Genomic DNA, 26,287 nt, shown 5'->3' with positions numbered 1-26,287 from the left:
CTGTCGAATGAGGTACATGCTGGTCTAGCTAGTACCAAAATTTGATAGTTAGCTAGACCAGCATGCACCTCATTTCACGTCTATTGTGCGCGTACCGAGTATCTAAGATAAAATTGGGGGGGGGGGGGGCACATAATCTACTGCCACACCGACGTATCAGTGGAAAGTAAGCGTATACCAAAGATAACATTATACATAACAGGACTCCCGACGTCTACATCTCACAAACATGTCATGTAAATTCGTGTTTTTAATTTTGAATTAACAAATTGTTTCTTCACAATGATGCACTTAATCAGTACCAAGACCCCCTATTATTTTGTTTAGCTTTTGGCCCTTTTGGCCGCCCATATAAAACAAATCTAGCTTGATAACAGGAATTTCCCGGTCGAGATTTCGCAACAAATAATTTTGGGGCGGGCGTGCATAAAGTGGAAGCTGAGGTGTAGACCACACATAAACAGCTTTACTTGCGTCGTCTGAACCTCAACTCTCACATCTAGAAGAGTTGTTTAACTCACATTGTATACAGTACTAACTTTTCAAGATATTACTGTACCGGTGGCGGGGTGGATACGGTAAGTACAAACGTATTATACAGGAGAAATAGCTTTGAAAGATTTAATTGATTCATTTTTGTATAGACCACAAAACTAACCTGTAGTTTATTATGAAGCTGTAATGCTACTCTAACACTAGGGAGAATAATGTGAGCGAATGTGCTTACGAACAGAAATATTTAACAATCGCGCATACTTCGCAACATTCGCCACAAATTCACTACGTTCACAAGTCATTCTCCACCTCCTTACGAAGATCGTTCAACTTATGCTGCTCTCACACGGCGAATATGCTAGGAAATATTTGACACTCGCTCAAACTTCGCAAGCGTTGGTAACAAATTCGGAACGTTCTCAAATTATTCCCCACCTCCTTAACGACGATCGGTCAATTTAGAAACCGGTTTCTAAATTTCAGCGAATGTTGCGACAGCGTATCACAGCGTATGCAAGCGTATGAGTAACGTATTGATGGGTTGATGCGTTCAGCACGACCGACCATGACAAAAATGAGGATTAGTGATGGCCCTGTCACACCATGGCGTATCGCCTGAACGTAAGCCAACGTATGCGAATTATCGAAAATACGTTGGTGTACGCTGATATAAGTTTGGGGTAAGTTGGGGATACGTCGTTTACGTTAAGAGAACGCTGTGATACGTTGTTAAAATTGTGAACACGTCGAGCCCGCCGATTTTTTTTTGAGCATGTTCAAAATTTATCGGCGTACTGAACGTGTGTTTCATACGTTCTGCATAAGTTCCCCGTAAGTTCAAGGTACGATAGATATACGTTGACATACGCTGACATACGCTGACATACGTTATATGAACGTTACTCGTAGGTTGGTATACGTTGATGTAGCCTACGTCTGCTAAAGGGGAAACGTACAGCCAACGTTGTGATAACGAGATGATAACGTATCCGTAGCGTATTGAACGTTTACATAACAGTTAGTGCGCAATTTAGAGATAATGAAGCTGACGCGCAGAGTTTCTTTGCAAAATCTTGACCAGAAAAGCGTTCTCAAACCCTTTCAGAATTCACGAGAAAATGCGAGTGTTAATTAGCGTGCCAGTAAACCGCTCCGCTTGGTGGGAAATGTTTCAACGAAAAAACTTAAAATGAAGGAGGATTATCTTGAGATGTTTTTTCTAAATGAAGAGTTATCAAATGTGTTAAACTGTATGCACAATTTAAATAAAAACCTTCGCAAAGTGTGACATGAATACAACTCCTTTTTGGTGAACCCTTCACGTTTGCCGTGACCCTGACTGTTTCCCGTTACTTCGGTGATTATAAAGGATATTTTTAGTATATTGAATAATTTGGTCAAAGGGGGGTATTATACCCATACCGAAGAAAGGAGACCTGTCGCAGCCGTCCAACTACCGGGGTATCACTCTTACTAGCATCGGAGCAAAATTTTTCAACCGGATGCTGTTGAACAGAATCAGACCTCATGTGGACCCTCTACTGCGATGGAATCAAAATGGCTTTAGACAAAAGAGGTCAGATCAACTGTCTCCCAAATTCTGGCACTCAGACGAATCATCGAGGGCATGAAGTCAAAGAACCTGCCATTGGCTCTGTGTTCGTAGACTATTCAAAGGCCTTCGACTCCATCCACAGAGAACGAATGTTCAACATCTTACAAGCATATGGTATTCCAACAAGTATAATTGAAGCCATTAAGCTAATATATGACGACTCCTCTGCATCAGTAATCACACCAGATGGTGAAACGGAATCCTTCCAGACCCATGCTGGCGTACTCCAGGGCGACACTTTAGCACCTTTCCTCTTTGTGGTTGTGCTGGATTATATAATGAGGCACGCTTTACGAGGTATTCAGCAGGAAACAGGAATTGTGCTTAAAGAAAGAAAGAGCAGTCGTTATCCAGAGATCCGTCTCCATGATCTGGACTTTGCTGATGATGTAGCACTCTTGTCAACATCAATTGACACTGCAGAATCATTACTTCACAGTATTGAGGAGGCTTCCAATTGTGTCGGGCTTCATCTAAACACAGGAAAAACGAAGACTCTCCTCGTGAATATTCCTCCAACATCCAGTATACAGACTCTTGATGGTACGAAACTTAAAACTGTTTCAGATTTCAAATACCTCGGTTCGTCACTACCTGACTCATTCCAAGATTTCAAATGCAGGAAAGCGCAAGCATGGTCAGCATGTAACCAATTAGATAAGATCTGGAAGTCTGATCTTGACAGAGCTATCAAAATCAAGTTCTTCAGGGCCTGTGTTGAAAGCATCTTGCTATATGGAGCCGAAACATGGACAACAACACAATAAGATGAATGATCGCATCAACGGTTGCTACACTCAACTGCTGCGTAGAGTTCTCAACATCCACTGGCGGGACCATACTACAAACAGGGAGGTTTATGGCAATCTACCACCACTTTCCGAGACCATAATGCAGAGACGTCTCCAGTTTGCTGGCCACTGTTTGCGAACAGCGGATCAACCTATATCGCATCTGGTCTTTTGGACTCCCCCTGGCGGACATCCAAATCGCGGCAGGAGGAAAATGAGCTACACTGACACCATCACCGGAGACACAAATCTCAATCAAAACGAGACTCAACAACTCATGAGGGACAAAGCAACCTGGCACCACTTCATCAAAGCTGCTTCTGCTATTCCGTCTAAGGACGACGGATGATGATGATGATGATGATGAATAATTTTGCAGTTGTTAGGTTTTTAAATTTGTAATGCGGGAAAACGGGGAAAACATTTCTTTTGCGTCGAAAAGGGGCAAACTTTAAAAAAGAAATGAGGATGAGTTACTTAAGGGACCCACTATACTGACTTCCCCCCCACCCCATTAGTTCATAAAACGCCGAATGCTCGCTGGCTGTACGGCACATACGCTACAACCGTCCTTTATCGCTGTTGGTTTCCTTTTCTAAGTTATTAGAAACGTTAATGAATTGTAGAACGCTAACTTTCTTGATTCAAAAAAAAAATCTTGGTAGGTCGACGGTTCACGCTGTGTTAGATTTTTATTATAATCTCTCAGCCTCTGGTAATAAATATCCCTCGTAAATTTCTTAAGGTGTATTCTTAGACATTAAAAAAGCTTTTGACGTTGTTAATCCACCTATCTTTCTGAGTAACTTGAACCATTACGGTTTTACGTAAACATTGTTCTTAGAAAAGTTCCTTCCGATGTGTTTCAAAACGGATAAAAAAATGCTTTATGGAAGAATCAAGTTATCAAGGTGTATAATAACATTTCCAAAGCTAACTACCTTATCAATAGGACTTTACATTATTTAAGTTTGAGAGAATGTTTAGCAATTTAATATACATAGGTTAACTATCATTAAATTTTAAATCTTTGCGTGGGGTGGCATGATTAAAGTTAACCCCTCGTTTTAGTCAAGGCTTAATTACATTGCTAACCAGTATTTTCCTTTGAAACTAGACTTATCACTTTTGCTCCACTAGAAAAGTCAGTCTCCTTCATGCTTGTTTGTATTAGTAGAGTTGGCGTTGCTTCATAAAATTATCGCTTTACGCTTCCAATCATTTACATTTGTGTTTTCCTATTGGACCTAGACAAGGTTTTCTTAATGTTCCTAAGAAGCGTTTGATTAAAAAAAAAACATGACTTTTATTTAATTAAGTGTAAAGCTTTATATGTACTAATTTGACGTGTAACACTTACTTTAAAGCAAAAAAAAAACTCCTCTGGAACCACAATTTGAACGTTCATCATCTTTACGTCATCAGAAAATGCTCTAAAGACTCTTCCACACACTGTGATCCTAATTAATGTTAACTTCCGGTTACGTTTAAAAATAAAAAAAGGCTTCTGAGCTACTCAATAGATTTTCACAATCTATACTTAACTTGGAAAAAACATAACAACTTAAAAAACGCGTAAACCTATTTGACCTTACTTTCAAGTTAAGCCATAGTTGATGTTTATTAAGTGAAAAACACATCTCCTACACTGTAAAAATGGACTGCACATCATGCACTTGTGGGACAGCAGATATTTGTCCCAGAATCATGAACACTTGAGGTGCACCTAGTGCCTCATGTGGTACAGGTATTGATTTGGGCCCACCTCAGGTGATAGTACATTTTGGAACTAGCACCTGCTGACTAGCACCTGCTGACTAGCACCACGGTACATGTCTATATGTATTAGAAGGTCATTGTTGTCACTAATATGCCCACTTTTATTTTAAAAAGAGTTGTTGAAATGTTTGTGTGAACACAAATTGGCAAGATGAAATCCTCTAAATATAAAGTGATAAGGAAATTGTTTTATATTAAGCTTTCCGAATCAAGATCTGTCCTAGAAATATTTACCCAAAATTACCTCAAAATCTTTGAACCAATGACCATTAGAGTACACAGGAACCAACTTATTAACAGATTTCTGAAAGAGCACAATATTAAAATATTGTGCTCTTTCAGAAATCTGTAAATAAGTTGGTTCCTGTCTACTCTAATGGTCATTGAATAAATTAATGGTTTGGGTTATGTGCTGAAAAAAAAATGGCACGTTGTTCCACCTTTTTTCTGTTGTTCCAACGTTTTCTATTAAATTAACCCTCCTATATACCGTTGGGTGTGCGAGTGGGGGAGATTTTTTTATTTATTTATTTATTTATTTATTTTTTTTGGGGGGGGATGAGGGGGTGGTGTAGGATTGATTGTTTTTTTTAACCAAATAAGAGCATGGGGGTGGGATGGGGAGGATGGGTCTGGAAGGGTGTTGGGGTTTTTCCAAGCCAGGACACATGGGGTGACAATTGGGAATGGGTGTGGTTGGGGTGTAGGATTACCCTTTTTTTTGGGGGGGCAGAGTGGGGTGGGGTGTAAGATGGGGGTTGGGGGGGGTGTAGGATTGTTTTTTTTCCGGAAAAGTTTCGGCATGTCAAACAACTTTATGACAAATTGTACTGTACTATGCAAAGCGACACATTTAGTCGACCTTTAAAAACCCTCCAAACCAGGAAAATTCAAGGGGTCAAGCAACTTCATAACACTTTGTACTGTTTACAAAGGAGGGTTAAATTAAAATACATATTGCACAATCCTCAGTTTCAAAGTTCGGTGAACATAAAGTATTGGCAATTAAGATAATTGTACACAAAGAGTATACAGCCTAAACCGCTATACATCAGGAGACTTTTTGGAGCAAGGTTTGGGGTAGCACCAAGCGAAAATATTAGCAAAGCAAATCAACGTATCAAACAGATTCAACTCCCTTACTGTCGATGTGTCGAGAATATATGTGCACCAAAAATCCATGGCAAGATTATGAAAAATAATTTTTTTTGTCATTAATTTGTTTATTAACGAAGACCTACCACAGGTGACTACACCTGCATCATTCGGGAAAGTTAGTTCAACAAATATTCTTGTCCGATGTTCAATGTTCAATGTTTTGATCGACTTGGGGATGTCCTTCACTATTCTGCCCATCAGGTAGTGCTGTATGAATTTCAGCATCATCGAGGATCCTGGAGGATACTCGAAATCAAGGATGTATAGTAGGTTGCCATATGCGACCACAGTCCCCTCTTCAACGCACCTTCCCCGTACATCTCCACAAGGGTCCGCCCAAAAACCCACGACATGAGAAGATGTAACAAGGTTATCATTAGTTGTAATGACGAGGCTAGGTGATATCTGGCCATTTACTTTCGAGTCCGTGGAGTCCGAGTTGAGCTGCAGGATGAGATAAAAAAAAATAGAGTGAATAATGTTTGATTCAGTAATTGAGCAGTGGCTTTCTTGTTTGTTAGTCTGTTTTTCCGGTTGTTTGTTAGTCTGTTTTTCATGTAAAGTTTAAAGAAAAGTAATTTAAACTCGGCACGCTAGAGTTTATAGTTAAGTGTTTACTTAAAGGCCGCCCGCTAGTTGTCAGCGAATATTGCTGTACGTACCGAGTTACAGTACGTTAGTGCCGTGTACTAGCGCGCTGGTCAATGGGAACCAGAAAAATTTGCAAACATTTTTTCGTCAGCTGTTTATTTACTTATTTATTTAAGTATTTGAAGATCTTTATACAGGGTACAAAAGTCAGCACAAGAGCTGTATTACAGAGCACCTAAAGCTTGTGTAAAGAAAACTCTCCACGTCCAGCTGTTCAAGTTACGGTATAAATATACACGTGTACCAAGTTTCGTGTTCTTACTAAAACTGAGGAAAAATATTTTTTTAGCAAAAAAGAAAGAAAATCATTGACATTGTTCATTATGTAAAAAGTATTTCCTTTTTATGTTGGTATGAGAAAAATGGCACATTATTCGATCCACCAAACCCACTAAAATAATCTATTGATTTTGACGGGCAAAATGTCTTCATTTCTCTTTTTGCAGGCTTCGACGTCACCATCATGACAGCGGAGAGGACACTTGAGCTTCCGGCATTGGGTCGACCAATGCAGCTCGGAATGCTGTATGATTGCCGCAGTGACACTCCTATACCAGGAATTACGCTATGGGATCCAGCGATATTACATGCTGATCGCAACGTCATTCCGAAGCCTGGGACACATTTCAGCATCATTTCATCGGATGGAGTGAAAGACAAAACATCCGCCCTGAACGTCGAAGCAGAATTGAAGGCAAGTGTCTTATGCGGTTTGGTGGAGGTGCAAGGAGCAGCCAAGTATCTCAATGACACCAAAGCATCGGAGCGCCAATCTCGTCTGACTCTGCATTATGAAGCAACAACAAGGTTTGAACAGTTGACAATGAAACATCTTGGAAGACACAATGTTCAGCACGCCGACGTCTTTGATCAAGGTACTGCAACTCATGTAGTAACGGGTATATTGTATGGGGCAAAAGCATTTTTTGTGTTTGACAGGGACTGTACAAATGAGGATAAGATTAAGAATGTACAGGGAAGATTAAAGGCTTTAGTAGAGAAGATACCTTTACTTAATATTGGAGTAGGTGGATCAGTCACGCTCAGTGATCAAGAGAAAAAAGAACAAACAAACATACGTTGTACATTTCACGGTGATTTTACCCTGCGAGCAAATCCATCAAACTTTGAAGAGGCTATCGAGGTATACAAGCAGTTGCCAACAGTGTTGGGGAAGAATGGAGAAAATGCCGTACCCATGCGGGTTTGGCTTTACCCCTTAGTTAAGTTAGACGACAGGTCTGCCAAATTGGCCCGAGCAATTACTGTTAATCTAATCACCGATTCTCAAAAGATTCTTGAGAGGTTGGACCAAATGCAGGTAAAATGTGATGACACTAAGACGCAGAAAATATGTACAGATTTTCCTCAATTTGTAGATAATATTGATAATCTGAAAGAACTGCTCCTCCGTAAGAAGTTGTCCTTCAGACAATTTCTAGCTCGAGTGCTGCCCCAAATTCGCGGGGGAAGTGTTCAAGAAAACGAACTTCACAAAGCTGTTGTTGATTTCGAACAATGTCCATTCAATTTAAAATATGTTGAGGATTGGCTAAGTAAACTAGGCAAAGAGATGAGTGTTGTAAAGGCTTATGTGAGATATTTTGAAGGGATTCAAATCATCAGCTCTCGTGAAGATCTAGAGGCATTGATTTTGGACCCTTTAATTAAGCACATTGTCTGCTTTGCATTTCCTTGTATTGGACATGAAGATAAGTACCTAACTGTTTTATCAAAATGTCTCAAATCTAACAAGGCAGATTCCCAGTCGTACATTCCGGCTAATAAGGGGTGGTTTAATGGCGTGACTGCATCCAAGAATATTAGGAGATATGCTGAAAGCTTTGTTGAGTTTTACCGGGCGAACTTAACGAATCCAACAACCATCTTTGCGGTGACAGGGTTTGACGATGGTGATCATGAAGCTACTGTTGGGGGGTCCATGTTTCTGTACGACTATGGGGTTCTAGCAACAAAGACATTTGAACCCCCAGGTAAGCCAGTTAAACTCAAAGTGTCTGGAAAGTCTCATGATTCAGTTTCCCTTGAATGGCAACCACCGAGTCACGGTGTACCAGAGTTGAAGCACTACATAGTCAAATGCAGGGAGGCAGCAATTCCACAAGCGGACTCAACTGATTGGATAGAGCTGCAGACAGATGGAGCCGATGTTACTGTGATCGGATTGAGCCCATTCACTTCATATGAGTTTAAGGTCGTATCTGTTTGTCAAGCTGGGGTAAGTCAGGCTAGTGAAACAACCTCGGCTAAAACCTACCCTTCTAGTCCACCGACACAGCTTAGGAAGCAGCGAGCATCGATGTGCAGTATTTCCATTGGATGGAGCAAACCATCTCAAATTGGCAAAGGTCTAATCATCAACAACTATTTGGTCAAATACAGACCTGCTTCTGGTCCTTCTGAAAGCAAAGTACATAAGAAAGTTTATACCAGCGATCAGTCGTGTGCTTTTACAATTGATGAATTGCATAATGACACTCCATATGAGTTTTTGGTATCTGCTATATGTAGCGGTTCAGTAACTGGTGCAGAAAGTGACTCGATTGAAGTACGTACCGGTTTGTCTCAGAAGACTGAGGGATACGCACATCAAATTGCCAAAGAATCGCAGGTACTTTCCAGAGGCTGTGTGGCAAAGGGCAAACCAGAAATCCTACAGCTTCCCTTGAAGAAGTTACGTTGTCATCGTAATGCCAAGTATTGTAGTTACAGCTTTGGTATGAAGTCTGGGACCTGTCCGAGTCAGGATAAAGTCATCATGGTAGTTGGTGCTACAGGTGCCGGGAAGAGCACATTAATCAATGGCATGGTTAACTACATCTTACAAGTTGAGTGGGAAGATGAGTTTCGGTTTAAGATTGTTGATGATCAAGCGGACGGGAAATCCAAGTCACAAGCAGACAGCCAAACACAGATCATAACATCATACACCATACACAAACACAAAAACCACAGTATATCTTACACATTGACGATCATCGACACTCCTGGATTTGGAGACACTACTGGTATCGAGCAAGACAAAGCCATCACCGACCAAATCCGAGATTTCTTCTCTCATTCCGACACTCATCAGATAGACCACATCGATGGAATAGGCTTTGTTGCCCAAGCTTCACTAGCACGTCAAACCCCTACCCAAGGTTACGTCTTTGATTCCATCCTGTCCGTCTTTGGTATAGACATCTCGCCAAACATTCTACTTCTCGTTACATTCGCAGATGGGAAAGATCCTCCACTTATTGCAGCACTCCGAGAAGCAGGTATTCCGTGCAGCGATGAATTATTCAAATTCAACAACTCTGCCCTTTTTGCTAATAATAAGGTAGAGTCAGCAAGGTCGGTTGTTGACGATTTCTGCGCTGGTGCGTCTGAAAGAGATGACATTGCCAGCTTTGACAAGATGTTTTGGAAGATGGGGTTTCGAAGTATGTTTAAGTTTTTCCACGCTCTGGGCCAGCTTGACCCACGAAGCCTTTATCTCACTAAGGAAGTCCTTCAAGAGAGAAAGCGCTTGGAGGTTTCTCTTGAAGGCCTACAACCTCAAATCCGAGTGGGTGTTTGTAAAGTTGAAGAGCTCCGTCGGGAGCATGAAATATTGGAGCAACATGAAGTAAACATCGAGGCAAACAAAGACTTCTGTTTCGAAGTTGACGTCATGAAAAGCAAAAAAATTGACATATCAGGCACCGGTAACTACATCACAAACTGCTCCGTATGTCATTTTATATGTCACTACCCGTGTACCATTACCGATGACACGAAATTAAGTGGTTGCTTTGCAATAACCGATGATAGGTGCCGTGTCTGTCCGGGTAAATGTATCTGGAACGTTCACTCTAGTCAACAGTACAAGTTAGAATATTACAGTGAGAAGGAAACACGAAAATACACCAATCTTGAGAAGCGTTACAAGGACGCAAGAGCCAAAAAACTCAGCGTGGAGCAGGTGATTCAAAGACAACTACAAGAGTTCAAAGACGTCGTGGAAGGTGTGTCTGTACTACTATGTCGCTCCAACGCAAGTATAAAACGACTTGATGAGATAGCTTTGAGGCCATACCCTCTCAGCACGGTTGAGTATATTGACTTGCTGATCCAGTCAGAGAAGATGGAAGCTGAAAAAGGCTGGGAATCCAGGGTAAGGGCACTTGAGAATGTCCGAGAACAGGCACACATAATAAGTCTAGTTAAACTTGGCAATTTTAAACCTTTAGAACCCTATGCGGAGCCCCAAATGGCAAAAGGAGACAAACAAGACAAAGGTTGGCTCTCCACGTGGTCAAAGCTTGTGCAATCCATAGAAAAGAACAAAGGGAAATCTACTAAATAAACTCGGCATCAATCCTGCTTGAACCATCTACCTGACGTGTGAGAAACTGCCAGATCTTGCGACCATTTCTGCACCGGTCTCCCGATCGACGAGCCAACTCGTACAGATGTATAATAACGTCACCGTTTTTGACATCCTTCCAGGTTGTTCTGTATTATTATTTTTTTAACTGACAGAAGGTCAGGGACGCGATTGTTTGTCTCTTAGCTACTCAAATGTGTTTAAGATCGTTACAGTTGCCAAGATCTTTGCTACTGCTGATGTCTTATAGCCGCTATTAGCAGTGGCCGTTTGATCCTGGATCGGACCGGCTAGTGTGGTTTTTAGGTAGTTTTTTAATATTTTTGTTCAGTAGATTTAAATGCACAACACAAGATGCCTCAGAACTGTGTGGTTTGCCATTAACTCCGTGATCAAACACGGTCCGGCATGATATAGTGGAGTCAAAAAGTCATTCAGTCAAAAAGTTTCTGTGTTTTTCTTCTGTAAATGCCGTGGCTCATGGTGTCGTAGACACGATTTAGCTGTCTCTTTATTTGCATATGCCTTTTCAACTTGGAGATGAACTGTTGATGACGTGTTTGATTTATGTGGATTCAAAAAGTTTGAATTTGAAGATTGCTCTCCGGTTATAGATTTAAATCATGATGTAATTGGTTTCACGTTGCTAAATCGTCGCAATCTATGTGTGGGTTGGTACCATTAGACTGTACTTCCTTCTTGATCTGAAAATGTTGATAAATCAGAGAGCAGTTTTATTTTTAAGTTGTTTGTGTCTTTTGTGGAGACTTTAAAGTTTCGTGACTTTTAGAAACAAATGATTTTAAGGTCAGTTGTAGACATGTGCTTTGAATCGGGTGTTTTTAGTTCCCACATGTTTTGTTGCAAACTTTTACATGAACAGTAAGTGTACCGGCTAACCGCATTTATTATACATTTCACCATGTTATGGTGTTTACGTTTTTACGTGTACATTTAACATGTCTTTGCATAAAATAATTATGGTTTGTCTAATTTTGAAGTCTTTGTAAGACTGATTTTAGTTGTTTGTTTTTTGTCGAAATTGTTTTGTTTTTTCTTTTGAAAATGTTTGTCCTTGTACCCTTTTGAGCCTTTGTTATTTTTATTGTCTGGATCACCTTTAGATAGTGATTATTTTCGCTTTTTGGTTAACCGCAGGCTTGTTCTCTGTGTAGTCATATTTTTATTGCCTATTCTTTTGTATGTACTGTTCTTTGGAAATAAATGAATAAATATATAAATAACGCATTTCAACAGCTTATAATTATTTGTGTGCGTATTTCATGTCATCGAAGTTTTTGCCGGACAAATATTTGAAATATAAAGTGTTTTAGCTGAGACTAAAGTGAGTGCCTTAACATATTCTTCGAGTGAAGATAATGAAGATGATTTTCCATTTTGTAGAAATCTTGTCAATATCATCAAAACTGTATTAGATGCTACATTCTCGTATTGTTTCTAACGTATTGAAAGTTTGAATGCATACAGGAACAAGGTTAACAATACAGTCAACTGACCTTGATACTTTTTTTCCAGATACTTCTTGTATAAAGTGAAATATATAATGTTATTTGAGAAGACTGTGCCATTTATTTTGACCCATTTATCAAATAAGCTACTGTTTTTAATAATGTTGGGTTGGCGGGAGAGTTTTTTTTTAATTTTTTATTATCCTATCTGTCAGTGTTTTTTATTATCCTATCTGTTAGTGTTTTTGAAGAGAGTTATCAGTTAGTTTCCAAGAAAGCAAAGCAAAGGAAAAGCAGAAAAGTTTACCGTGTATTTTTAGGGTTGCAATTAATGTATCCACTACTTTTGGTGTAAAAAAGTAATCATCTATTGCCCAATAATATACTTTATCTTGGGCCAATTGCTACAAGCTATAACTCAAATATCTGTGATGATGAGGGGGAACAAACACAAGCACAATTTTCTCTAAAATTCTTATTTTCTGGTAAATAAAGAGTAAATGCTTCTAAACACCTTTTTGAACCAGTGTTGTTAAGACTTAGTTTTGTTCTTTTGTTGTTATTATAATGAAGCTTTGTTACCATGCTGTGTATATAGTTGGTTGTGTTTTGAAATTGGAAAACGCTACTGTCAGATACGTTTCTAAAATTAAACTTTATTGTCACGGGTTAATTTGATTGTATATTTCTATTATGTGTAAAGGAATAAAACAGTCAAATGGATTATAACAAAGGTAAAATTTGCCTTTTGTATAAGATCAATGATGAAATTATGACCTTCTCGTGACTTTTTAAAATGACTGTACACCAAGTGTTGTGTTTAGGAGATTTGACATGACATTACAGTATAAGTTTTTATGGTCATTATCTTAAAGACAACCATTTCCCACAATTTATCAGTGTATTGTACTCTGGTTAACCCTCTCTGTAACAACTTTGTTGGTGTTTTAAAACTGAGTTCAAGAGTTTACTGAAAGTATTGTGTATACATGTTACATTTGCTAGACGGTTTTGTATTGGGATATTATTCTGAATAAGAATACGTTTTTCGATAAGAATTTATTTCAACGCATAGTGTGTGTAAGTTTGTATTTAGAAAACCTTGTGTTAGTGAATATTCAGTGGCTATTATATGGTACCCAGTAAACAGACACCAAAAAGTAACCAGTTTTGTCGGTGAATTTTACGTGAAAATGAGGTATGAATAATTTCGAACCAAATCGTCACCTTGCAAACACGTGATTGCTGTAAGGATTTTTGGGCACCTAATTTTTACGTTATATTTCCCCTTCGACATTACCGCTTAATCACGTGAATAGTCGAAGTTAGTTACAAACGTTTGATTGACAAGTGATTTTAAGGTAAAAATTTCCTATTTTTCACCTAAACAACTAACGTGAATTCAAACTGTAAATTACTGGTGCCGACAAAGCGTGAATATTTGGTCGTCAGAGCATCGGCGAATTCCGTTGAAGATTAACTAAATAAAAAGTGGTAAATATAACGTGTTTTTCACCAAAAACATACGTAGTCATCTTACCAGTTTAAATAACGAGATAATTTGGTTTTTCAAATGACTGACTATTACGTTTTCATACACACCAATTATTTTGGTTGAAGACTAACCACAAAACACTGGTCAAAATTACGTGTTTTCCACCAAATACAAACGAAGTCATCTTACCGGTTTAAATAACGAGATAATTTAGTTTTTTCAAATGACTAAAAATAACGTTGTCAGAACACTATTTATTTTGGTTGAAGACTAACCACAAAACACTGGTAAAAATTACGTGTTTTTCACCAAATACAAACGTAGTCATCTTACCGGTTTAAATAACGAGATAATTTAGTTTTTTCAAATGACTAAAAATAACGTTGTCAGAGCACTATTTTTTTGGTTGAAGACTAACCACAAAACACTGGTCAAAATTACGTGTTTTCCACCAAATACAAATGTAGTCATCTTACCGGTTTAAATAACGAGATAATTTAGTTTTTTCAAATGACTAAAAATAACGTTGTCAGAACACTATTTATTTTGGTTGAAGACTAACCACAAAACACTGGTAAAAATTACGTGTTTTTCACCAAATACAAACGTAGTCATCTTACCGGTTTAAATAACGAGATAATTTAGTTTTTTCAAATGACTAAAAATAACGTTGTCAGAGCACTATTTTTTTGGTTGAAGACTAACCACAAAACACTGGTCAAAATTACGTGTTTTCCACCAAATACAAACGTAGTCATCTTACCGGTTTAAATAACGAGATAATTTAGTTTTTTCAAATGACTAAAAATAACGTTGTCAGAACACTATTTATTTTGGTTGAAGACTAACCACAACAACACTGGTCAATATCACGTGTTTGTGACCAAATACGAACGTAGTCATCTCACCAGTTAAAATAACGAGATGATTAAGTTTTCCAAATGACTGAAAATAACGTTGTCAAAACACAATTTATTTTGGTTGAAGACTAACCACAAAACACTGGTCAAAATTACGTGTTTTCCACCAAATACAAACGAAGTCATCTTACCGGTTTAAATAACGAGATAATTTAGTTTTTTCAAATGACTAAAAATAACGTTGTCAGAACACTATTTATTTTGGTTGAAGACTAACCACAAAACACTGGTAAAAATTACGTGTTTCCACCAAATACAAACGTAGTCATCTTACCGGTTTAAATAACGAGATAATTTAGTTTTTTCAAATGACTAAAAATAACGTTGTCAGAACACTATTTATTTTGGTTGAAGACTAACCACAAAACACTGGTCAAAATTACGTGTTTTCCACCAAATACAAATGTAGTCATCTTACCGGTTTAAATAACGAGATAAATTAGTTTTTTCAAATGACTAAAAATAACGTTGTCAGAACACTATTTATTTTGGTTGAAGACTAACCACAAAACACTGGTCAAAATTACGTGTTTTCCACCAAATACAAACGTAGTCATCTTACCACTTAAAATGACGAGATGATTTGGTTCCTAAAATAACTGACAATTACGTTGTCAAAACATCAATTATTTTGGTTAAAGACTAACCACAAAACACTGGTCAAAATCACGTGTTTTTCACCAAATACAAACGTAGTCATCTCACCGGTTTAAATAACGAGATAATGTAGTTTTTTCAAATGACTAAAAATAACGTTGTCAGAACACTATTTATTTTGGTTGATGACTAACCACAAAACACTGGTCAAAATTACGTGTTTTCCACCAAATACAAATGTAGTCATCTTACCGGTTTAAATAACGAGATAAATTAGTTTTTTCAAATGACTAAAAATAACGTTGTCAGAACACTATTTATTTTGGTTGAAGACTAACCACAAAACACTGGTCAAAATTACGTGTTTTCCACCAAATACAAACGTAGTCATCTTACCACTTAAAATGACGAGATGATTTGGTTCCTAAAATAACTGACAATTACGTTGCCAAAACATCAATTATTTTGGTTAAAGACTAACCACAAAACACTGGTCAAAATCACGTGTTTTTTTACCAAATACAAACGTAGTCATCTCACCGGTTTAAATAACGAGATAATGTAGTTTTTTCAAATGACTAAAAATAACGTTGTCAGAACACTATTTATTTTGGTTGAAGACTAACCACAAAACACTGGTCAAAATTACGTGTTTTCCACCAAATACAAACGTAGTCATCTTACCGGTTTAAATAACGAGATAATTTAGTTTTTTCAAATGACTAAAAATAACGTTGTCAGAACACTATTTATTTTGGTTGAAGACTAACCACAAAACACTGGTCAAAATTACGCGTTTTCCACCAAATACAAACGTAGTCATCTTACCACTTAAAATGACGAGATGATTTGGTTCCTAAAATAACTGACAATTACGTTGCCAAAACATCAATTATTTTGGTTAAAGACTAACCACAAAACACTGGTCAAAATCACGTGTTTTTTTACCAAATACAAACGTAGTCATCTCACCGGTTTAAATAACGAGATAATGTAGTTTTTTCAAATGACTAAAAATAACGTTGTCAGAACACTATTTATTTTGGTTGAAGACTAACCACAAAACACTGGTCAAAATCACGTGTTTTTTTACCAAATACAAACGTAGTCATCTCACCGGTTTAAATAACGAGATAATGTAGTTTTTTCAAATGACTAAAAATAACGTTGTCAGAACACTATTTATTTTGGTTGAAGACTAACCACAAAACACTGGTCAAAATTACGCGTTTTCCACCAAATACAAACGTAGTCATCTTACCACTTAAAATGACGAGATGATTTGGTTCCTAAAATAACTGACAATTACGTCGTCAAAACGTCAATTATTTTGGTTAAAGACTAACCACAAAACACTGGTCAAAATCACGCGTTTTTCACCAAATACAAACGTAGTCATCTCACCAGTTAAAATAACGAGATGATTTAGTTTTTTCAAATGACTGAAAATAACGTTGTCAATACACTGTTCATTTTGGTTAAAGACTAACCACAAAACACTGGTCAAAATCACGCGTTTTTCACCAAATACAAACGTAGTCATCTCACCAGTTAAAATAACGAGATAATTTAGTTCCTAAAATAACTGACAATTACGTTGTCAAAACACCAATTATTTTGGATTAAGACTAACCACAAAACACTGGTCAATATTACGTGTTTTCCACCAAATACATACGTAGTCATCTTACCGGTTTAAATAACGAGATGATTTAGTTTTTTCAAATGACTAAAAATAACGTTGTCAAAACACTATTTATTTTGGTTAAAGACTAACCTCAAAACACTGGTCAAAATTACGCGTTTTCCACCAAATACAAACGTAGTCATCTTACCACTTAAAATAACGAGATGATTTGGTTCCTAAAATAACTGACAATTACGTTGTCAATACACTATTTATTTTGGTTGAAGACTAACCACAAAACACTGGTCACAATTACGCGTTTTCCACCAAACACAAGCGTAGTCATCTAACCACTTAAAATAACGAGATGATTTGGTTCCTAAAATAATTGACAATTACGTTGTCAAAACATCAATTATTTTGGTTAAATACTAACCACAAAACACTGGTCAAAATCAAGTGTTTTTCACCAAATACAAACGTAGTCATCTCACCAGTTAAAATAACGAGATAATTTAGTTTTTTCAAATGACTGAAAATAACGTTGTCAATACACTAATAATTTTGGTTAAAGACTAACCACAAAACACTGGTCACAATCACGTGTTTTTCACCAAATACAAACGTAGTCATCTTACCGGTTTAAATAACGAGATGATTTAGTTTTTTCAAATAACTGAAAATAACGTTGTCAATACACTATTTTGGGGGGTTGAAGACTAGCGACAAAACACTGGACAATATTACGTGTTTTCCACCAAATACATACGTAGTCATCTTACCGGTTTAAAAAACGAGATAATTTAGTTCCTAAAATAACTGACAATTACGTTGTCAAAACACCAATTATTTTGGATTAAGACTAACCACAAAACACTGGTCAAAATTACGTGTTTTCCACCAAATACAAACGTAGTCGTCTTATTACTGGTTTAAACAACAAGATGATTTGATCCTCAAAAGAACTAAAAATGACGTTGTAAAAACATCATTTATTTTGGTTGAAGACTACCCACAAAAACTATGGTCAAAATTACGTGTTTTTTTTAACAAATACGAACGTATAGTCATCTTACAGGTTTAAATAACGAGATGATTCGGTGTTTCAAACAACTGACTATTACGTTGTCAAAACATCACCTATTTTGGTTAAAGAATTACCACAAAAACACTGGTCAAAATTACGTGTTTATGACTAAATACAAACGTAGTCATCTTACCGGTTTAAAGAAAGAGATAATTTTTTTTTTTAAAGACTGACTTTTACGTTGTCAAAGCACCAATTATTTTGGATGAAGACTAACCACAAAAATTATGGTCAAAGTTACGTGTTTTTCACCAAATACACACGCAGTCAGCTTACCTGTTTGAATAATGAGATGATTTTTGGTTCTTCAAATAACTGACTATTACGTTGTCAGAACACTAATTATTTTTTGTTGAAAGACTGACCACAAAAAACTGGTTAAACTGACGTGTTTTTGAATAAATACACACGTAGTCATATAGTCATCCGACTGGTAAAAATAACCAGATGTTTTGTTTCGTAATGAGTTTTCTACTACGTCCAGCAACCGAAAGTTCATTGACTGAAACTGGGTTTTTTCTTTACCATTATCTGAATATATAAGACTACGGAATCTTTGGTTATGTAAGGACATAGAACAGACGACTTTATTGAGCGTATTATATGAGGTTGCTATAAGAAACAGACGGATACCGTTATTATCTTAAAAGTAAGCAACACGTTTGTAATTAAATTAAACTGTGAATTACTGGGTGTGGCAATACGGGTGCTGACTCCGGCAGCGGACGTTTTTGAGTTAGTCCATTTGGGCAATTTTGCTTATAAAATTCATTGTAACACAAAATTTGAATGATTTTAATTAATATAAGGGCAGAACAAAAGTGAAACAAGGAATAATCGCCCCTGACTAGCGGCGACTGCAAAATACCCAAGTAAAGCCAATGGATATGACAGCCTATTAACCTACTATTAGAAAAACAAAACTTACGAACTTATTATAGCTTGGCGAGCTAATTACTGTTTAGGACAGAGGGCCTTAACTGTGTGAGAGATAGCCTAATCATTTATTTCTAAGCAGAGCTGGTTTCAGTTTCTCCACAGTTAACTTGTTTTCTGTATCCAGCCGTTCTATCAGAACTATTTAGTTATTTAGGTCCGAGGCTGTAAACAAAATAATAAGTAGTCACCTAACCACCTTGTGTTTTACAAATAATTAATCTGACTTTTAATCTGACGCGTGAAACAACGCCAACGGTAATAGAAAACGGCAAAGGGGCAACACAGACCACCAGCTATGGACAAAACTGTTATGCATAGGATGGGTTTGCCAGAATTGATTTGGTTTATAGGTAATGTCCCATCTTCCCCAGTGTACCCGCTATTTGGAAATAATTTTCGTTTTCGGGGCATTTGCGCAATTTTTGTAACTATTTTATCTGGTATTGGTTTTTCAGCTGTTTTTTTTTTTTTTTTAATTTGCCCTCATGCACACATGATTATGACTTCGGTTTTTTTTTTATTCATTATTTGTTCGTCATAATATGACCTAATTGTATTATGTAAGTTATAAGTTTGCCTTTGCCGTTTTGCGCCCTCGTGCGATGCACAGCGAGATGATCGTTTTTATTTTTTTTTATTCTCTCCGTACATTTCATGTTTAAAGTTCATTAAAGCAGTAATCTGCTTGTGATCCAACATCTACTACACGTTCCATTGTTTTAGCTCACTGGTTTCGCGGGGTCCAGTGACCTTTCACCTCAACGACTGCTTTTCGTCCAACAGGTAAATCAAACTCTTTCAAACTTTCACTTTTAAATCTGTGATTTTGATATATTCCATTTGTATTGATTACTTTAAAATGTACTTAAATTAGCAGCAGTTGCCTCCTGATTACTCTGGGTGTATATTTTGTTAATACTATTGAAGTATATAGAGAGATTTTTGTCTTGGAAATTCAAATTGTAGAGGTTCGTAGAGAACACCGTGTTTTGTGTATAACGTAAGATTTAACGGTTCATGTGTGTCGAGTGCCGTGGTGCGTGGGTGGCAGCGGGCCATGTGGTCATACTGTGCACATGTACATATTATATACATCATGTACATGTACATTTACATGTAGCTATGCCGGGTGTGTTTTTAGTGCATGGAGGAAGGGTTAGTGTGATTTTATTGATCGTTTTATGTTCGTTCACGATACACTTTGTAGGCCTAAATAGTGCGTATGATCACATTATCTTATTGTCTCAGTTAGATGGGATATATTATCCCTTTCAACTCGCCCCCTACGTAAAATGGTTTATGAAAATGGAGATGCATTTTAATGAGATATAGTATTACCTTAAACTGTTTTGTTTTTTTCTTCCTTCTTTTCTTTCTGTTTTACTTATTATTCAAATTTTTTCGCAGCGAAAGGATTTTTGCTGGTGGCCAGAGCAAAATTTCAACATCAAAAGACTCATCATTGACCACAAAAAGCTGAACCCGTCGAAATGGAAAAAGTTCCATGTCCGTGTGTTGCATGAGCGGTTCCGTAAGTTTACACTCAAATCATAATGACATTTATTTTGTAATACTTCTGCGTTCGAAGACACATTGAACTGGAATGAATACCAGTACATATCCCCGGTGGTGAGAACTGTGTCCCTGAGCACGACACTTTACTATAATTGCTTCTCTCTGTCCAGGGGTAAATGGACACCTGTGAGGGCAGAGATGGTTCTTGTGGTTGGTTTAGCTTAGTGCACTACATATTTGGCAGCACAGGCTGTATACTCCTCAGGGAGCTAAGATGGTTTAAGGAATGAATATGGCCCAGTGACCAGGGGTACTAATGTTGGAAGCGCTTTGAGACGCGGTGTATAAAGCAATTTATAAAAACCGAACATTATTACTATAATTATTTGGGGCACATTTATTGATTGTCTGTTTGTGTTTGTACCCGACGTTATACAAAGTATTTTCATCACATTTTTGTCAGATACTTACCTGAAGGCTGATAAAGCCGTATCACACTATAACCTGATAACTCTACGTCAGACAAATACGAGTCCGAAGAAGAAAGCAACAAAGATGGGCAGGTCGGGGAGCAAAAATGTCATCAAAGACAATGAATGGTGACAAGCGGGGTAAAGGAATTGATGATGGCGAAGAAGGCCGGGAAGGGGACAATGAGGAGGAGGAGGAGGAGAACATCGAGACACAAGAATCTGACGAGAGAGCATCCCTTCAGAAAGAGGACACATGTAAGTAGTAAACTCCAGTACATTTCACATGATTGCAACCAATTAACGTTAAGGGTCACATGAATGAAGACAATTAATTTAACATCTAAAAAAAGGATAAAAATAATACAAATTTCATGTCCTGTTTAAATAGAAGAGTAACTCGAGTAATTGTTAAAAATCTGTTTTCGTCCTCGGTCATACAGTTATTAAAACAATTACATGTATGTGTGTGTGTTTCACACTCGTTGTGACCCACGTCATCATTGTCATTCTCGACGAAGTAAGCCATTTGTTTTGTTTGTTTATAAAAAACTTCAAATTTCTTAACACTTCATTATTATTTTCTTTGTAGCTGTCGTACTGGTGACCGATGCTGATATGCACAATGCAGACGTGATGGATTCTTCAATCGATGAAGAGCGTTCACCACGTACAAAATGTAGATGTTTTAGTTATGGTGAGTCACATTCTCTATATATAACTCAAATATTTGCTCCGGAAAAAAAGGTTCTTTTTAGTGAGTTTTACAACCCCTTCCATCCTCCCGACCCTTCCTTTTTTTCAAACCCCCCCCCCCGCCACACTTTCTTCTGTGAAGATGCATTAAAACATCAAACATTAGGTCTGTTCTAACCATTGCTATGATTATTTGGAAAACGAAGACCTTTGTCTCCCACAAAAACAACATCCAAACAGTCAGGGAATGGTTTATTACCAGAGACCACACCGATAACATGTGATTTCCTTTTCAACCCCCCCCCCCCCCCCCACACCTTTCTCTGCCTGTATGTTGCTGTCACGGATTTGGTTTCGAATTTCCTGCTCTAGGGTTATTTCCGCTTTAGTTCTTTCTAGGCAGTGTGTATCTCTTTTCCTCGCACCTTCCCTCAGTTCCAAACCCCACCCCCTACCAACAACTGTTCCACTTTGCCCCCCTCCCCTCCATAATTAAGAACTGTACACATATTAACGCCTCATACGCTCTTTAAAGCCTTGGTTTCCATTACATGATTCTCCATGTACAAGGGAAGAATTTTATAATACTTAACCTAAAGCTTTTTGAACGTTTTGAGTGTGTCCCGGTTTTACTATTTTTCTGTGCTTGTCCTCGAATTTGTTTTATATGATGCACATGTTTATTACCATCAAAACGTTTTTTTGTTGTCACTATGTTCTCATCTCCTGGTCTGTTGGCGCAGGCCTACATGTATGATTTCGCTTTTCCCCTTACACACATTATTGATCTAAAAATGCCATCATTACCACTGGAGCTGCCACATGTGGGAAGGGCATTGCACTTTTATAGCAGCAAAGCATTATGGGAAAACGGCATTTTTCATGTTATGCTAAATTATTTAGCAGCCATATGGTAAGAAATCATCCTTTGATAAGATACACTGCTGTCCTGATTACGTTTTTTTTCAATATATGTACTGAGCGTGAACCTTTATGTGAATATTTCAACAATGAAGAAGATCTAGATATCAACTACACAAAATCCAGGGACGATTTGTTTTGTAACCCTGAATGAAGGACAAACCGGGTTTTGTCTTCGTTTCAACACCAGCATTACACTACTACTGCTATATATGTGTTGTAGTGTTATAAGGCTCGCAACTGCCAATTTTGGCGCTTTTGTAATAATCTAGTCAACAACTAATCAACACCATGAATCAAACGGTAATAAACGTTTTCCTTTCTCTTATTGCTTGCCTAATTTTCTTTATGAAACAATATCTAGTGGTGAAGGCTGCTGGAGAAAAGGAGGCAAGGCCAGTACTAAGGAAAATGTTAGAGGCAGTGGCATCGGTACCAGTACTGGCAATGCTTTTAAAGTGTGGCCAGGAAAGGAAAAAGTGTGATGCCAAGACATCCTTGCAGGATCTCACTCTATATACGATCATTATCAGTAAGTAAACACTCGACTTATTAATTTTACTAACTTAAAAAACCGTATTAACGAAAGCTATACTTTCTGCGAGTGATAAAAATTTGCCCTAAAATTGTATGCACTCCTGAAGAAACATGGACCTAGAGTCAGGTAAACACATTCAAACCTGTAACTTACAACACAAGGATCCCCTGCTCAGGAAAGGTACCTGGTTGGAAAAATTCAAAACCCTAGGTGTTGTTGACCAAAATGTACAAACAAAAAAGTATGTCCCTGATTGCATGTATTTGTTTATGTATGTGTGCCCTCATATTTACTGCCTTGTGGAGTCTATAACAAAGGGACAGTTAAGTACATTTGGTCTCTTATGTGGGTTTTCTTTCTTTTCACCCTTTTTTTTAAAGGGGGGCTCCATTGTTCTATGATTGTTCTAAAAACTCCAGCCATCCGGCCCCACATTTTTTCAACCCTATTGTTACAACCCTATTGTTACGCCAAACTTTCGATGGTCCTGTTCACCGAAGGACTGCTTCAGGGAGAAAAAATGAAAACTAGCAGCATAATTATTATGTGCTACTTTTTTTCAATAGTACTTCAGTGTCCTTATTTGCCAAATAATATCAACTTTATTTTTATGTATCTTAATCAAATTCATACACAAGGCCTGCCTCATTTTCTATTTTTTTTTTCATAATTTTTTTCCCAAGTTCTTGCCATTTACTTTTTAATTTTGTGAAGCTTGTTTTTTTAGAGCCACATGTGAAACAAATCAATTCTGGATTTCAGAATGGAAAAAAACAATTCATGTTTTGTTTACTAGTGTGACAAAATGTTGATTGTTAACCAACATGAAATAAATTAACAGGCATAATGATGTTTTGTTTTTTTCTCCATATTTCCAGGGGCATCAAGAGCTAATAGAGAAAGACTTATCAAACAGGCAGAGTTAGACTCCAACCTTGTTAATATACTTAAAGCTTATCCTAAGCGAAAAGTTGTCAAACTTCATCCAGTATTGAGTGTACCAGAAAGAGAGGACACCAGTGAAGAGGAAACATAAGATGTATAGCTTAAGCACTCTCTCATGAAAGAAATTGATCATTCCTGAATTAAGGTACTCATTTTGCAAGCTGTCCACGGAATACTTGACAAAACAAATGTCAAGCAAAGCATTTTAGCTGTACAGGGCAAGTCAAAATGAAGTTAACTGAGATTTATGATTTAAAAACAAAACAACAACTGACACTCAAAACCCCAGTGAAGCTCATATTGAACAAGCATTCTTTCCTGCTTATCTAAAAAAAGAATGAAACAAATTGATAAATTGTAAGAGAAGTTATGCTTAGCTGTTTACTGAAAACACTCATGTTTGTAGATGTACATGGAATATTAACACTTGACTCAATCTAAACATCTGAGTAAGTAGGTTTTCTTTTAAAGGCACTGGACACCTTTGGTAATTGTCAAAGACCAGTCTTCTCACTTGGTTTATCTCAACATATGCTTAAAATAACAAACCTGTGAAAATTTGAACTCAATTGGTCGTCGAAGTTGCGAGAGAATAATGGAAGAAAATTTGTGCGCTTTCAGATGCTTGAATTCGAGACCTCAGCTGAGGTCTCGAATTCAATTCAAATATTTTAGTGAGAAATTACTTTCTCAAAAACTACATTACTTCTGAGAGAGCCGTTTCCCACAATGTTTTATACTATCAACAGCTCTCCATTGCTTGTTACCAAGTAAGTTTTGTATGCTAACAATGACTTTGAGTAATGCCCCAAAATTGTTATAAAAACTTACTTGGTGTAGAGCAATGGAGAGCTATTGATAGTATAACACATGTTGAGAAACGGCTCCTTCTGAAGTAACATAGTTTTTGAGAAAAAAATAATTTGTCACTGAAATATTATTTTAACTGAACTTGAGGTCTCGAATTCATAAGGCGTCTGAAAAAACACAACTTGTGCGACAAGTGTGTTTTTTCTTTTTCTCGCAAGTTCGACGACCAATTGAGTCCAAATTTACACAGGTTTGTTATTTTATGCATAAGTGGGAAGACTGTTGTTTGACAATGAATTTCCAAAGGTGTCCAGTGCTTTTAAGTGGAAAAATATTCAGGGAAAGTCATCAAGTTTGGAAATGAACATATATGCAGGGAAATGTTGGTGAGGAATGTACAATTCTTGTAATTATTTTCATTGTTGTGAAGTTTGGATGCTGATGTCATTATCTCTTGGAATGTGTATTGGAATGGATAATTTTATTTTTAATTTTGTTAAAGTTGGTGGGATACTTAGGAATAACTTTTCATTGAGACTGAATAGTTTTGCATCTCGTTACAGTTATGGTTATGTGTTAACTTTTGTTGTGAACAATTAAAGTGTGAAACAAATTAAAGGTTTTGCATACGTTTTGTAATGTTGATCTGTAAGTTACTAATGTAAATTTATTTTTAAATAATGGTGCTCTATATTCTAAACCCGTATTCTATAACTGGTGAAGAAAGTGATTACATGTATTAGAGCGCAAACGGGGATTTCTAATGCCGAATAATGACGTTGTTATTAGGTGTTCAACAATTGGTTTCTTTAACCGGCTGAAACAGTAATTATTAGGTTTGGTTAAGGCTGTTTATAACGGGTCAAGAACGTGATTATTCGGTATAAAAAAAGTGGTTTCTAGAACCGGTTAAGAACGTGAACAAGCGTGCGAAAAGGGGTCTCTGTAAAGGATTTAGAGCATTATTATTAGGTGTGCAAAAAGGGGTTTCTACAACCAGCTTAGAACGCGATTATTAGGTGTGCAAAAAGGGGTTTCTACAACCAGCTTAGAACGCGATTATTAGGTGTGCAAAAAGGGGTTTCTACAACCAGCTTAGAACGCGATTATTAGGTGTGCAAAAAGGGGTTTCTGTAAAGGGTTAAACACGTGATTATTAGGTGTGAAAAATGGGTTTCTACAACCAGCTAAGAACGTTATTATTAGGTGTGCAAAAAGGGGTTTCTACAATCAGTTAAGAACGTTATTATTAGGTGTGCAAAAAGGGGTTTCTACAACCAGTTAAGAACGTGATTATGAAAGTGAAATTCACGTGGCATTCACGTGCAGGGTATGACGTGATTATTTAGCAAAAACGCATTAACGCCTCCGAAGAGATTTTCACGTTTTTTAAG

At 37.2% G+C, this 26,287-nt stretch overlaps 2 protein-coding genes across 3 annotated transcripts; both read left to right on the top strand.

Annotated features, from left to right (window-relative positions):
• The first annotated feature begins 317 nt into the window (after positions 1 to 317).
• Positions 318 to 13,465, top strand: LOC139952229 (uncharacterized). Its single transcript, XM_071951293.1, has 2 exons — positions 318 to 578; positions 6,936 to 13,465. The coding sequence occupies exon 2, from the start codon at positions 6,953 to 6,955 to the stop codon at positions 10,841 to 10,843; it is 3,891 nt and encodes a 1,296-aa protein (XP_071807394.1). The 5' UTR covers positions 318 to 578; positions 6,936 to 6,952; the 3' UTR covers positions 10,844 to 13,465.
• A 5,346-nt stretch (positions 13,466 to 18,811) lies between these two features.
• LOC139952230 (uncharacterized) lies at positions 18,812 to 25,538 on the top strand. Of its 2 annotated transcripts, none has more exons than XM_071951294.1 (6): positions 18,812 to 19,781; positions 20,406 to 20,529; positions 20,977 to 21,241; positions 21,576 to 21,680; positions 22,965 to 23,132; positions 24,017 to 25,538. In XM_071951294.1, exons 3-6 carry the CDS (start codon positions 21,091 to 21,093, stop codon positions 24,172 to 24,174), a joined length of 582 nt encoding a protein of 193 aa, XP_071807395.1. In that variant the 5' UTR covers positions 18,812 to 19,781; positions 20,406 to 20,529; positions 20,977 to 21,090; the 3' UTR covers positions 24,175 to 25,538. The 2 variants fall into 2 exon arrangements, with proteins under 2 accessions (XP_071807395.1, XP_071807396.1); XM_071951295.1 differs by having other exon boundaries at positions 18,812 to 20,153.
• Positions 25,539 to 26,287: the final 749 nt, after the last annotated feature.

This window comes from Asterias amurensis, chromosome 20 (genome assembly GCF_032118995.1).
Source record: "Asterias amurensis chromosome 20, ASM3211899v1".
In the NCBI taxonomy this organism is placed as follows: Eukaryota; Metazoa; Echinodermata; class Asteroidea; order Forcipulatida; family Asteriidae; genus Asterias; species Asterias amurensis.
Note: the sequence above shows the minus strand (reverse complement) of the source record. Positions and strands in the feature narration are given on the sequence as shown.

Excerpts from the sequence above, each read along its gene's own strand:
- LOC139952229 (XM_071951293.1), top strand. The coding sequence starts at position 6,953 with ATGACAGCGGAGAGGACACTTGAGCTTCCGGCATTGGGTCGACCAATG.
- LOC139952230 (XM_071951294.1), top strand. The coding sequence starts at position 21,091 with ATGTCATCAAAGACAATGAATGGTGACAAGCGGGGTAAAGGAATTGAT. Across the intron at positions 21,242-21,575 it reads CCTTCAGAAAGAGGACACAT|CTGTCGTACTGGTGACCGAT; the intron begins GTAAGTAGTAAA and ends TTTTCTTTGTAG. Across the intron at positions 23,133-24,016 it reads TCTATATACGATCATTATCA|GGGCATCAAGAGCTAATAGA; the intron begins GTAAGTAAACAC and ends CCATATTTCCAG.